This window comes from Phacochoerus africanus, chromosome 9 (genome assembly GCF_016906955.1).
Source record: "Phacochoerus africanus isolate WHEZ1 chromosome 9, ROS_Pafr_v1, whole genome shotgun sequence".
In the NCBI taxonomy this organism is placed as follows: domain Eukaryota; kingdom Metazoa; phylum Chordata; class Mammalia; order Artiodactyla; family Suidae; genus Phacochoerus; species Phacochoerus africanus.
The window spans coordinates 106,293,278-106,308,104 of NC_062552.1; the positions used below are offsets into that span (position 1 = coordinate 106,293,278).

Genomic DNA, 14,827 nt, shown 5'->3' on the forward strand with positions numbered 1-14,827 from the left:
AAAGAATAAGTCAATCATTTAATTTAGAGGTCTGAGAAATGAAAGTCATCCTAAAAATAAAAATTACTAAAAAAAATTTAAAAGCAGAAGTTGATAAAGTAATTAACAAAGCTAGAGAAAATGAAAACTAACAAAGTAATCATGTATAGCAAGACTAATAAGGAAAAGTAAAGGAACAAAATGGTATTAAAAGGAAAAGGATATAGCTTCAAAGACTGAAAAAATAAAAAAGCAGGACTATGATTGCTTCTTTAATTTCAAAACACAACAAAATGGATAACTTATAAATTCATGAATAATTGCCAAACTGACTTTAAAAATAAAAAGGCTATATAAACCAAAAAAAATTGAAGAAACTGACAATCTTAGCCAGCAAAAAGATAACAAGTACCAATGACTTCATGGGTAAGTTTTAACAAACATTCAAGAAATAGATAATCCATCTGTTAAAGAGAACCAGGAAATAGAAAAAAGGAATCTACCTAATTCACTTTATGAAATTAATGTAACCTTGTATTCAAAACCAAAAAGAGCAATGCAAAGAAAATTACAACTGATCTCAATCATAAATATAAAATTCTAAAGAAAAGACTAGAAAATTAATTCAGCAACGTAGAAGAAATAATACATTATGGCCACAGAAAGTTCTAAGAATGTAAGGAGAGCTCAGCATCCATTGATAGAGTCACCTGTATTTAAATACTGACACAGCAAGAATATTTGATAAATTTGATAAATTTTACAACCCATTCGTGATTTAAAAAAAAAAAAAAACCTATTTTGGCAACCTAGGGATAGAAGGCAATGTTCCTAATCTGATAAAGGATAGTACTCAAAATGAGGAGCAAACACCTTACAGTAAGGTTACCACCTTAGAAGCATTTCCAAAAATATAAGAATGAAGTAAGGGGAGTCCCCGTCATGACTCAGCGGTTAATGAACCCAACTAGTATCCATGAGGACATGGGTTGGATCCCTGGCCTCGCTCAGTGAGTTAAGGATCCAGTGTTGCTATGGGTTGAGCTGTGGGTGGCAGACACAGCTGGCATTCCGAGTTGCTATGGCTATGGCGTAGGCCGGCAGCTACAGCTCCAATTCGACCCCCAGTCTGGGAATCTCCATCTGCCACAGGTGCAGCCCTAAAAAGACAAAAAAAAAAAAAAAAAGAATAAAGTAAGGATTCTTGCTATCTTTCCTAATATTAAATATTGCATTTGAGTTTCCGGCTAGTGCAATAAAACCACAACAAAAAAAGAATTAAAGGTTAAGTTGCCTTTAATTTAAAATGATAATGATTACCTATACAGTAGACAATATGTCAGTAAAGCTTCTAACAAATTATAGGAACTAATAAGATCATAAAGCAAAACTGTTAGATAAAAAAGCCACATATAAAACCAACGGCACTCCAATACACTACAAATAACCAACGAGAGGTACAATAAAATAAATATCCCATGCATAATTGAAAGAAAAATGATAAGGTATCTAGGAATAAGTCTAACAAAAGATGTACAAGACCTTTATACAGACAATTATAAAACATTACTGAAGAACATTAGAAAGCACCTTCTCTTCAAATTAATCTACATATTTAGCACAATTACAATAAAAATGCCAGCAAGATTTTTCATGGAACATGACAAGAGATTTTCATCACCATTTACCAAAATATAATGAAAGCTCTAATAATGAAAACAAAATGATAACAGTCTGGAATAGACAAACAGATCAATAGCAAAGCATATAGAACAGACAGATACCACAAGAAACTATACAAAAGAAGTGGCTTTTTTTTTTTTTTGCCTTTTTAGGGCCGCACCCAGGGCACATGGAAGTTCCCAAGCTAAGGCTTGAACTGGTGCTATAGCTGCTGGCCTACATCACAGCCATGGCAACGCAGGATCTGAGCCACAAGCTGCATCTGTGATCTACACCACAGCTCACAGCAATGCTGGTCCCAAACCCACTAAGCAAGGCCAGGGATAGAACCCACGTCCTCAGAACACCAGTCAGATTCGTTTCCACTGTGCGACAACAGAAACCCCCATAGAAATGGCATTTAAATCAGAGGGAAAAAAGACATTATTCAAAAATGATGCTGAGACAACTCATTAGTCATAAGAGAAACAACTTAGATTCCTTCCTCCTGCCATTAAAAAAGTTAAATTCCTAGAAGAAAACTCAATCCAATATTTTTAAATAAGCATAAGTTATAAATAAGCTATCTGTATGCATACAAATGCAAACCGCTAACAAATATGTGAAAAGATGCTCAAATTCATTATAAGGGAATGCAAATAAACATAAAAAGGAGGTAATACTTTATAGCCATAAACTTGGCAAAAATTAAGAAGAATTTTAACGACTACTGATGGTAGGAATGTAAGGAAAATGGCCACTCTCAACGTTTTGCTGACCTAGAAATGTGGAGACTTAGACCATTTTGAAATAGTAATCTGATAATACGTATTATAATAAAAGATCTGTCCATGATAATAAAAGATTAAGTTGGAACCTCATCAGCTAGTTGGAGGAATTTCCAGAAAGTACTGGTGAAATAAGAAATACATATGTAGTGTGATTTCATTTTATTAAAATAAAAACATAGCAAAAAAATTATATATGCAAAGGTATATACAGAGACACACAACCATCTAGAATAATTAAGAACACAAAGAAAAATATAAGAGATATAACTCAGGTCATTCATACTGGTTCATCTTTTTTAGGGACTGGGAGTAATAACTGATGATGAGAAAAGAGAGGGAAACAAATGGGTTTGGGGGGATGAGCAGGTGAATGAGTCAAGCAAATAAAGCTGCATTTAAAAACAAAAGAATGTTGGGAGTTCCTACGGTTGGCTCAGTGGGTTAAGAATGTTGACTAGTATCCATGAGGATGTGGGTTTGAACCCTGGCCTCAGTGAGTTAAAGGATCTGGTGTTCCCACCAGCTTTGGTGTAGGTTGCAGACACAGTTCGGATCTGGCATTGCTATGGCTGTGGCATAGGCCAGCATCTGCACCTATGATTCGACCCCTAGCCTGGGAACCTCCATATGCTGCAAGTGCAGCCCTAAAAAGAAAAAAATTAAAATTTGAGAAATTTAAAAATCAAAAAGAATGTTTATATGAGCACGGATCATATGATCACAGTTATATATTTGTTTAAATTATATAAGTACTTCTTATACAAAATATTTAATAAAAATGTTAAAAGAACTATGTGATAAATAAAACTAGTCATTAGATCAAAACAATATATTTAAATCAATTAATATGATCACTACTTAATGCATTCAACAAATATTTATTAAATCCATACTATGCTAAATGCTAAAAACAAGTACAATTAAAAGAGACAATTTATCAAAAAATGGTAATCAACAGTAATAACCTGAGACTTTAAAACCTCACCTCAAATTATACATATCACCAGAAACCAGACAGTGAGGAGGAAAAAAAGCCATCTTTACAAAAGAAACAGAAAAATAGTCAGTGGGATAAAGATCTATCAAAAGAATAAAAAGTATGGTTCAAAACAAGGCCCAGATTCTTCCTTCGCATACCACCTCACCCTACAAAGAATGAACCAAGAGCAGGAGTTTTCACGTTTTCCCTTATTACACACATTTTCCTGAGTAGTACACATTGTAGGTGCACTGGTATGCGGTACTTTCAGCCTCTTAGAAGTCTGAGGACCCTGCATGTCACCCTGTCTGTGTCACTATCTGCCTACTACACCACATGTGGTCACCTGAGATGACAAAGAACTGAATTCTAGAATGCATATGCCAAGGATTGAGAAAATAAGGTGCATCTTCTACGCTTTCCACTGAGCTTGTGTTTTGTTTTGAAATCCTCATGTACTTGTTAATTCCATTGCTCTTTCTCAAAGCCAGGGAGGCTATTGGGATGGTCACTGTGAAGGTGATTTGATGGGCACTTATATAAAAAGAATCTAATAATATCAATGGGGAAAGGGAAGATAGCATTATGAAATATGTGAAAATGTGGGGAATATCTACAAAAAAGAAAGCACTGACTATGGGAACAAGACGGTAAAGTGAATGGCTGAGCATAAGTTTCACAATTTAGCTTTGGAAAGGTAAAGTGAAGGGGAACCAAATCAAGCAGGAGAGTCTCAAAAGGAAGAATGGGAGAAGGGGTTAACGAGGCCACATTAGAACATTTGTCGGATGAGAATCTTCTCTAAACTGGCTCAGAATTCCCAAGGGAGATGTTAAAGCTATTAAGAGGACATCAGGAAAATATTCTTGGCTTCAGTGGAAACTTCTCCCTTATGAATCCAAACTAAATACATTAATAAACAGTACCCAAGGCTTCTCTTAGTTGAAGCAGCCATATTACTTAGCATCTCTGGAGCCACAACAAAATTTCTGGGAAGGAATACATAGCTACTTCTTCATTCATTTTTTTTTACAATTGGTACAGATGCCAAAAGATGAAGGAAAACATTGGGGGGAAATCTGTCAATTTTTCTTATTTTATTGATGAGGCTCAAATAATCTTATTTTCCAGCAGAGCTGACTGAAAACCACTGAGCTGAGCTCCTAACCTAATGTGTCAGAATTTTTCACCTAGTTTTCACTATCTTCTATTAAAATTTGATGCCTTGCCTGCCCCATGTGTTTCACGATAAGGTACCTTTAAACCTCAAGGGAGCTGATTCACCTTAGGTTATATGCAAGCACAGAATATTCTTGGTGGAGGTACATCTGGGAACTAGCATTCCAATATGCTACAAAATGCTCTGAAAAACATATTCAAATATACGCCCAGCATTTATTTCACATTTTTCATTTTATGTAATTCAAGTGAAGATGAACAAATCACATTCAATGTAAAAGAAAGAGTTAGTCAAAAAGAAAAAAAAAAGTCAGGATTTCCCAAGATGGCATAGTCAAGAGTTAGAAATGTTATCTAAATTTTAGGTAAATTTGAACCTGCAAAAGAGTTTTGATTTGGGCTTAAAAGCTGAACACCTCTAACGGGTCCCCAGTACCCATCATTTCTACTTCATACTACTAAATTTAAGTAATCAAAGTAATCATACTATCAAGTGTCTGATCAAAAAGAATTTGTAATATGACAAATGTATCTTAAACACTTTGTTTGCACAATGGTTCAACAAGGAATAACCGATAATTATACGCTTAGCAATATTTGAATTCAATTAGCAAGAGTTCAGAGTACTAGAACAACCATTCAAAATTTAAAAGAGTTATATGCTGTATAGCACTGGGAACTATATCTAGTCACTTATGATGGAACATGACAATGTGAGAAAAAAAAATGTATACATGTATGTGTGACTGGGTCACCTTGCTGTACAGTAGAAACCAGAACACTGTAAACCAGCTATAATGGAAAAAAATAAAAATCATTAAATCTCAAATAAAATAAAACAGTTATATGAATGGTACTGAGAAAACAGGACAGCTACATGAAACAGAATGAAATTAGAACATTCTCTAACACCATATACAAAAATAAACAAAATGGATTAAAGACCTAAACATAAGAAAGGATACTCTAAAATTCCTAGAGGAAAACATAGACAGTACACTCTTTGACAAAATGGAAATAAAAGCAAAAATAAACAAATGGGACCTAATTAAACTTGAAAACCTTTTGAATAACAAAGGAAACCATAAACAAAATGAAGGCAACTTACAGAATGGGAGAAAATATTTGCAAATGATACAACCAACAAGGGATTAATTTCCAAAATACACAAACAGCTCATACAGTTCAATATCCAAAAAAAACAATCTGATCAAAAAATGGATAAAAGATCTAAACAGACATTTCTCCAAAGGCAGATAGATGGCCAACAGGCACATGAAAATACACTCAATATCACTAATTATTGGAGAAATTGCAGGTCAAAACTATGAAGCTATCACCTCACATTGGTCAGAGTGGCCATCATTAAAAAGTCTACAAATAATAAATACTGGAGAGGGTGTGGAGAAAAGACAACCCTCCTACACTGTTTGCAGGTATATAAATTGGTGCAGCCACTATGAAGAACAGTACTAAGGTTTCTTAAAAAACTAAACATAGAGTTACCATATGATCTAGCAATCTCACTCATAGGCATACATCCAGAAAAAACTCTATTTGATATATGCACCCCAATGTTCACAGCACCACTATTTATAATAGCCAAGACATGGAAGCAACCTAAATATCCACTGAGAGATAAATGAATAGAGATGTGGTGCACTCTCGCACAAACACACTGGAATATTACAAAGCCATGAAAAGAATGAAATAATGCCATTTTCAGCAACATGGATAGACCTAGAGATTATCATACTAAGTGAAATTAGTCAAAGAAAGACAAATATCACATATCACTTACCTGTAGAATCTAAAAGAATGATACAAATGAATTTATTTAAAATCAGAAATAGACTCACAGACATGGAAAAAAAGTATGGTTCCAAATATATGCATTCATACATGTATACATATTTACATATGTATAACTGAATCACTTTGCTGTATACCTGAAACTACCGCAACACTGTAAATCAACTATACTTCAATTTAAAAATATATGTTAATATATTTTAAAAAGGCTATATGAAAAGAATATTACTGAGATTCCCTAGTGGCTCAGCAGGTTAAGGATCCAGTGTTGTCACTGCTGTGGCTCAGGTCACTGCTGTTGTGCAGGTTCAATCCCTGCCCCGAAACTTCCCTATGCCGTGGGCCTGGCCAAAAAAAGAAAAAGAACATCACTGCACAACTAATAAAACATTCATCTCTCTAAAGAGTTCTCTACTGAGATACAAAACAATATTGTTTAAAATGTGATTTGTGAGGTCTAAAGGCCCATGAAGGTCCTTATCAAGTTAAGAAAAGCTGGCATTCATATAACACCAGTATCACATGGGTAGTTGAGGCTTACCGAAGGAAGTAGATGCCAGAACATATGCATAGCCCTTTTGTTTAGGTCAGGAAGAAAGGGAAAAAAAGAACAGAGAAGAGTGAACAATTCTTTTTTTTTTTTTTTTTTGGTTTTTGCCTTTTCTAAGGCCGCTCCTGCGGCATATGGAGATTCCCAGGCTAGGGTCGAATTGGAGCTGTAGCCACCAGCCTACGCCAGAGCCACAGCAACTCGGGATCCGAGCCACATCTGCGACCTACACCACAGCTCACGGCAACACCAGATGCTCAACCCACTGAGCAAGGCCAGGGATGGAATCCACAACCCCACGGTTCCTAGTCAGATTCGTTAACCACTGCGCCACGATGGGAATGCCTGAACGATTCTTTAAAAAACCTCTAAACAAGAAAATGATATTGGCTTTCCCTCAATCAATTTCCATTGACTAATACTGTGATATTCATTAAATGGGAACAGATAATAAAACTCCAGGGACCTAAGAACCTCATCAGTTCACTAAAAAGGAGCAGGTTTTAACCAAAACCACAGATTGCCTCCCTGTATTGTGACATTATACCTAGAAATTTCTGACAATCTAGAATTTTTAATGACTACTCCTAATCTCTTAACAACTTTTAAATGTCATAATTTTCACTAATATTAAATTATACATTTTAGGGAGGTGGAAGAACATAAAGACTAAAAGTCCAGGCCTTCTTACATATAGATTCAATTTTTCACCATACACAGAAACAAAGTATATAAATTACTAATAGCAGACAGGATAGATATTCTCATAAGTACTTGTTAATATAGAAAAGAAAGTCAAATGTCTTCTCTCCTTATACATGACCTTTCCAAGAAGAGTCTGAGCCACTTTACTTGGGAGTAGGAAAACACATCAGCCTAAATTAATCCCTTCCAGTTTCCACTGCACTGTTTAATCCAAAACCACCTTTTAAAAATCATATAGGTCACCACTTACATTAAAGTGACAAAATATGCAATTAAACATTCCTTATCAATAATGATCCTCTATTGTACTGTCAGAGATGGAATTCCAAATCACTGCTCAAGCTTTTAGTAAAACTGACAATTACAATGCAAATATTCAGGCTCTGGTATCTCAAGAACAGGGGTGGGAAGCAATCTTCCTCTCCCTCTTTATAATTTCGTACATTCTGCAAAGAGTGCAGAAAATAAGCACGGAAAATTTCTCTAATTTTCTCTTGCAAAAAAGAACAATTGTCTCTTCAGTACGATTCTTATGCTCACCAGATGCAATCTGCTTTGAGAACAAATGTATAAAAATCAAGGTTTAAAAAAAAAGGCTACCCACATGCTGTATCTAATTATTCAACAAAGTATCCTCTTCAAAATAATTACCAACTAACAAGGCTATGTATACTTCCTTTTGTGAAATGGAGGAAAAATGGAATTTTGGAAAACAAAAGCAGATTTTCTATCAGCTTTACATTATAATTTCAGGGTTACAATTTTTGTTTCTAATTTTCAATTGGTATATCTCCTAATAGTTAATTTTTTTTTAAATCTGTCAATATACAAGGGTTAGTGATCTTCAAGCACATAAGTACATTTGTAGAACATCACTTTTAGACATCATTTTGTAAAATAAAAAAATCCTTTTGTTTTTAAATCTTTTGGTTTTCTTGTTTCTAATTTTTTATACTTTATGTATAAACCTAAGAAACATTTAAAGGGACTGTCAGAAATTAATTTTTATAATGATAGTTATAAAACACAATCAATACAATAAAATAATTCACAAACCAATACCAATATGAATGAATGAGTGGAGAAAAAGACGAAAGCCCTTTCTTACAGTAGGAATCCAATTAATAAATGTAGAAGAAAGAATAGAATATCTTTTAAATCATTACTTAGTGTCTGAGCCACTCTGAAGCAGTAACTGATTCACAAAAGAGTCATCATTAGATGCTAAAATTTGCAGGTGAATGTATGATGAAAAACAGACTATGTTCAAGTTTCAGAGTCTCCTCATAAAACAAATAATTTAAAAGTCATAATATAGTAACTTTACAGTATAGAAACTTGGCAAGCAACACTTTAACCAAAGTTCAGTTTTCACAAGTAGAGACAAATCAACATTACATGCCTCTTGATATGCTATCCTAGGAAAAATTCAACACCAATACTCTGAGTTACCTGCCAAAAGTTTATAACCTAAATCTAGTCATGAGGGAAAAAACAACAAAACTTAAACAAATGATATTCCACAAAATAGCTGGTTAACACTCCACAAAATTGTCAATGTCATGAATGACAAAGAATAAATATTTGTTCCAGATTAAAGGAAATCACAGAGAGATGATGGTCAAATGCTCTATGTAATTCTGTACTATTTTCTTGGGCCAGAAAAGGACTATTAAGTGGCAAAATTTGAATAAAATCTATAGAATAAATCATAGTATTGATCCAGAGTTAATTTCCTGAAGAGAATGTACACACCATATTATTTAGAAACATTCATAAATCATGTCACCAAGTAGCTCAAAAAATTTTTTTAGATATAAATATATATGGAGAGAGAGACATAAAATGATAGAGAAAGTCTGATAAAATATGAATACTAGAGGAATTGACATAAAGAATATACAGGAATTCCCACTGTGGCTCAGCAGTGATGAACCAGACTAGTATCCATGAGGATACGGGTTCAATCCCTGGCCTTGCTCAGTGGGTTAAGGGTCCTGAGCTGTGGTGTAGGTCACAGACGTGGCTCAGATCCTGTGTTGCTGTGGCTATGGCATAGGCCGGCAGTTGCAGCTCTGATTCAAGAGCCTGGGACTTCTATATGCAACATGTGCACCCCTAAAATAAGTAAATAAAGAAATAAATATAAAGGATATACAGAAATCCTTTGTTCTTAATTTTTCAACCCCTTTAAAAGTCTGAAATTTCAAAATGTTACCTAAAGGGTAAGTAACCTCCATTTTGAATTGGTCTATAAACTTTTTCTAAAAAGGACCAAAAGACAATAGTAATTTTAAGCTTTGTGGGCCATATGGTCTTTTTCAAGTCTCAACTCTGCTACTATGTCACAAAAGCACCCACAGACAAATTGAAAATGAATGAAAGTAGCTATGTTCCAATTAAATTTTATTTACAAAAATCAGCAATGGGCCAGACTGAGCCCACAGGCCACAGTTTGCTAATTCTTGGTCTAGCTCACACCAGAGAAAATTAATCAGAAAAATTACATTTTCAGTTAACGTGTACTGATTGAGCACCTTCTGGACACTATGTTAAGTGCTTCACCCACATTAATTCATTTATCCCATCACAAATGATTAAGCAAATACAATAACTGTTTTCATTCCCCAAGAGGAAATGGGCGTAGGCAAGTTAAGGAATGTGCCCAGGGTCACACAGCCAGTAAGTAGTAGACTCTGGGTTTGAATCAGGTAGAGCTGTCTTCATTCACTGAATTATAACCAATACACCATAGTTCTCACAGGAACTGAACTATACTGTCACATGTAACAACTAAGGAACTATAACCATTTTAATAATGGCTAAAGAACTATCCAGACTCAAGATTTACACTCTGAGAAGGTATTTTTCACAAACCTCCTGTAGCTGCAAAGAAATAAGTCCCAGTTGATCCTGACGTCTTTCCACCACCTCTCTTTCTGTACGCATTTCTCTTTCTATTTCCTGAAGCCGTCGCTCCACCCGATCTGAAACCTTAACATTAACAAAGAGAAACAGAGATATTATAAAGCTGGTAAGGGAAAAAAAAAATGGGAGGCTAAACTGAAGAGATTATTTTATGCCAGATACATTATTGCCTAAAGCATTTAAGACTGGCTTGTTTGTAAAGCCCTTTTTAATGACTATTATAAAACAGGTCACAAAAAAACTGACTAAAAGTCACAACAGAAAACTATTACTAGTTTCTAATTAACACAAACTTGGATCCCCATAAAGGACATAAATTTTTCAAAGTATAATATGACAAAAGATCAGTTAAAGGTAATAAACTAGAAAAGAGTGCCCTCTGGTGAGTTAGATAAAATAATACCAATTTTGCCTACAACTGCACTTATTACCCTATTAATGATAAACTAGTCTATATATTTGGTTCTCTTTCATTTTAACTATCTATAAGTGTGACCTGCCCAGGATGGTTTTGATGTTTACGGGCAGCAAATAATTGAAAGGGATTTTCATTTTCCTGTCAATCTTTTCTACTGTGATTTGCTAAAAATAAACCAGCTGTAAAAGATCAAAAAGTAAAGTCAAATGGAAAAAATGTTTAATTGGGATTCTCTAAAATAAACATGAAAGAATTTTCTCTCTAATGCAAGATTTTCCTTACTAAAAGTTGTGCAAATTCAAATACACTTAATGCATATCATTATATATTTCCCTAAATATCACTATTTGACTATATTTGGTGTATATTTGGTGTAGAACACATGGATAGGAGACATTTATATTCATTTAAGAGAAGCAATTTCTATAAAGCCAAGAAAGGTCCTGGTCACAAGGGATGTTCTAAACTGGATTATGATCACTGTACAACTCAGTACATTCACTAAAAAACACTGAATTGTACACTTACAGCAGATTAATTTTATGGTAAATTACACATCAAATAAAGTTGTTTATTGAAAAGACATTGGTAAACATCAGTTTAATTAGTCAATAAAGGCTAAGCCAAAATATCCCAGCAAAAAATAAGTAGTTAACATTTACTAAGACTTGTTAAGTCTTGGGTTTCCAACTTTGAGTGCTTAAAAATAACTAAGATATTTACTATGACATTCATAGTGTTTTACTAAAAACTCAAAATACCCTTTAGCAGCAAGCTTCTAATTTATCCTACCAATCAACCCTAATATCCCAACAATTTACTACTGCATCTGAAATAAAGACAGTACCTGCTGTTATAGAAAATAATATTTAGGAGTTCCCGTCGTGGCACAGTGGTTAACGAATCCGACTAGGAAGTATGAGGTTGCGGGTTCGATCCCTGGCCTTGCTCAGTGGGTTAAGGATCCAGCGTTGCCGTGAGCTGTGGTGTAGGTCGCAGACACAGCTCGAATCTGGCATCGCTGTGGCTGTGACTGTGGTGTAGGCCGGTGGCCATGGCTCCGATTGGACCCCTAGCCCGGGAACCTCCATATGCTATGGGAAGCGGCCCTAGAAAAGGAAAAAATGACAAAATAATAATAATAATATTTAAAATACTAAAAAGTAAAGAGTTATTTTGTTCCATTTTTACAAAATGGAAATATCTTTACTGTTCACTCACTATAAAATGTAATTAATAGCAACATTTATGAAAAAATAAGTAACAGAGAACCATGTCAAATACATTAAGATGGCTATTATCAACAACAACAACAACAAAAAGAAAAGTGTCAGGGAGGATGTGGGGGAATTGGAACCCTAGTGCATTATGGACAGGATGTAAGAGTGTGTGGTCACTATGGAAAACAGTATGGTAGTTCCTTAAAAAATTAAAAATAGAGTTACCATATGATCCAGTAATTCTATTTCTAGGTATATGTCTAAAAGAACTGAAAACAAGGTCTCAGAGATAGCTGCACACCCATGTTCACAGAAGCATTATCCATAACAGCCAAAAGGTGGAAGCATCTCAAGTGTCCACTGACAGATAAATGAATAAACCAATGTGACTTATACCTATAATGGAAGATTATTCAGCCTTAAAAAGGAAGAAATTCTTACACTTGCTAAACATGAATGAACATGAATGAATTGAAGACATTATGCTATGTGAAATAAGCCAGTCACAAAAAGACAAATACTGTATCATTCCACTTATATCAAGTACCTAGAGTGGTTACATTCATAGAAACAGAAAATAGAATGGTGGTTGCAGGGGCTGGGGGAAGGGGAAAATAGGTAGTTGTTGTTTAATGGTTATAGTTCCAGTTTTATAAAATGAAAAGAGTTCTGTATTTGGTTTAAAACAATGAGAAAGTACATGATAACACTACTGAACACTTAAAAAAGGTTGAAAATAAACAACTAAAAATAAACAATATGTAATGATAAAAAGTTTTTTTAAATGTGCTAATACCACCTATTAGAAGAGAAATAATGTTAAGTACTGTGTTGTATACTTTAAGAAATTTTTCCATGTGAATGTGCATAAGTAGTCAAATACATATCCATTTCATTTAAATTTTTAAACAAAAATTGAGTGTTATACATTGTTTTATAAACTTTTTTCAGTTTATATATAATTTTTTTCTGCAGTTCACATATCATGGACAACGTTCCATGACAAATATACATCCTCATTCTTAACAAAAGCATAGTCTCTGTAACTGATTAAAACAATTCCCTCTTCACAAAAGAATAACAATTATTTATTTTTATTGGCATATGCTGTGACAAATACTCCTATATCAGATCATTTTTATATAATCCTTAAATGAAATTATTGAATCAAAAAGTATGAATCAATTGTAAAATAAAACACAGACTTGAAAGAATTTTGAATTTATATCCAAATCTTCTATTCTAAACAAAAACACTGAGGAAGTGAAGTAAGGTATTAAACAGGGTATTACACAACTAATTAATGAGAAAAATGTACCCAATACAAGGCACCATTTCAAGAAATACCTTGTAATTCCCAGGTCCATTTTCATGTATTCATTCAATAAGTATATACAGACACTAATTTGTTCCAGCTTTATGCAATGTAGAGGTTAGAGATACAGCAATCCACATGATGTATCCACAGACCTTGTGTTCAAATAGCTTCTATCTATTGAAGACTGACGTTGAATGAGTATTTAGAAATTCTCTAATTAAATTCAATAAGTTGAATGATTTCTAAATTTTAAGAAAAAAGGCTATGCCTATTAGCACCCTATCAAAATGAAAGCAGTTCAAGTAACGAAATCAAAATCCAAGATTATTTAGACATTATCTAATTTGCCATGATAGATAGTACATGGGATGACTTAGTTACTATATTTGAAGGAATCTTTCTCAGTTTTGAAGTAAAGTTTGTGTTAAGCACCTTCTGGCATGGTGTTAATGGTTCCTGCTTCAATTTCCTCCCCTTGAGTGTAGGCTGACCCTAATAACTTCCATCAAATGAACAGAACATAACAAAAGGGATAAGATGTCACTTCCACGATTGGTTTCCAAAAATGTTCATCTTGCTAGCATGCTCTCTCCTGCCTTCTCACTGCTTGCTCTAATGAAGCAAGCTGCCATGTTGCGAGATGCCCTGCGGAAAGATGACGTGTCAAACGAGAGGACTCTGAACAAGAGTCATGATGAACTATGCTTCAATCCAAACCAACAGAGAACTGAATGAGCAAGAATGCAGAGCCATTCTAGTCAAGCTTTGAGATGACTGCAGCCTGTGAGACCCAGAGCCAAAGGGCCCTGCTAAGCCATGCCTGCATTCCCAACCCAGAAAAACTGTCAGATAATAATAAAGATTTAAACCACTAAGTTTGAGGAAATTTGTTATGCAGCAATAGATAACTGATGCAATTTTTGTAATCTGTTTTCTTTTTTTTCTTTCTTTTTTTTTTTGTCTTTTTGCCATTTCTTGGGCTGTTCCCACGGCATATGGAGGTTCCCACGCTAGGGGTCTAATCGGAGCTGTAGCTGCCAGCCTATGCCAGAGCCACAGCAACGCAGGATCCAAGCCGCATCTGCAACCTCCACCACAGCTCACAGCAACGCCGAAACCTTGACCCACTGAGCAAGGGCAGGGATCGAACCCGCAACCTCATGGTTCCTAGTTGGATTTGTTAACCACTGCGCCACGACGGGAACTCCTGTAATCTGTTTTCAGATAAATCCCTACCCAAGAAATAAACTAGAGAATCTGATGAAGGACTCTCCATTCCACACACA

General features: G+C 34.6%; 1 protein-coding gene across 5 annotated transcripts in view; it reads right to left on the reverse strand.

The window, feature by feature from the left end:
• CEP128 (centrosomal protein 128) overlaps nt 1-14,827 on the reverse strand; it is a 424,380-nt gene that overhangs the window by 336,451 nt on the left and 73,102 nt on the right. For all 5 annotated transcript variants that reach the window (XM_047795264.1, XM_047795267.1, XM_047795266.1 and 2 more), the window contains one exon: nt 10,535-10,651. In XM_047795264.1, coding sequence (XP_047651220.1) covers nt 10,535-10,651 — 117 coding nt within the window. The remainder of the gene's footprint in view (nt 1-10,534; nt 10,652-14,827) is intronic.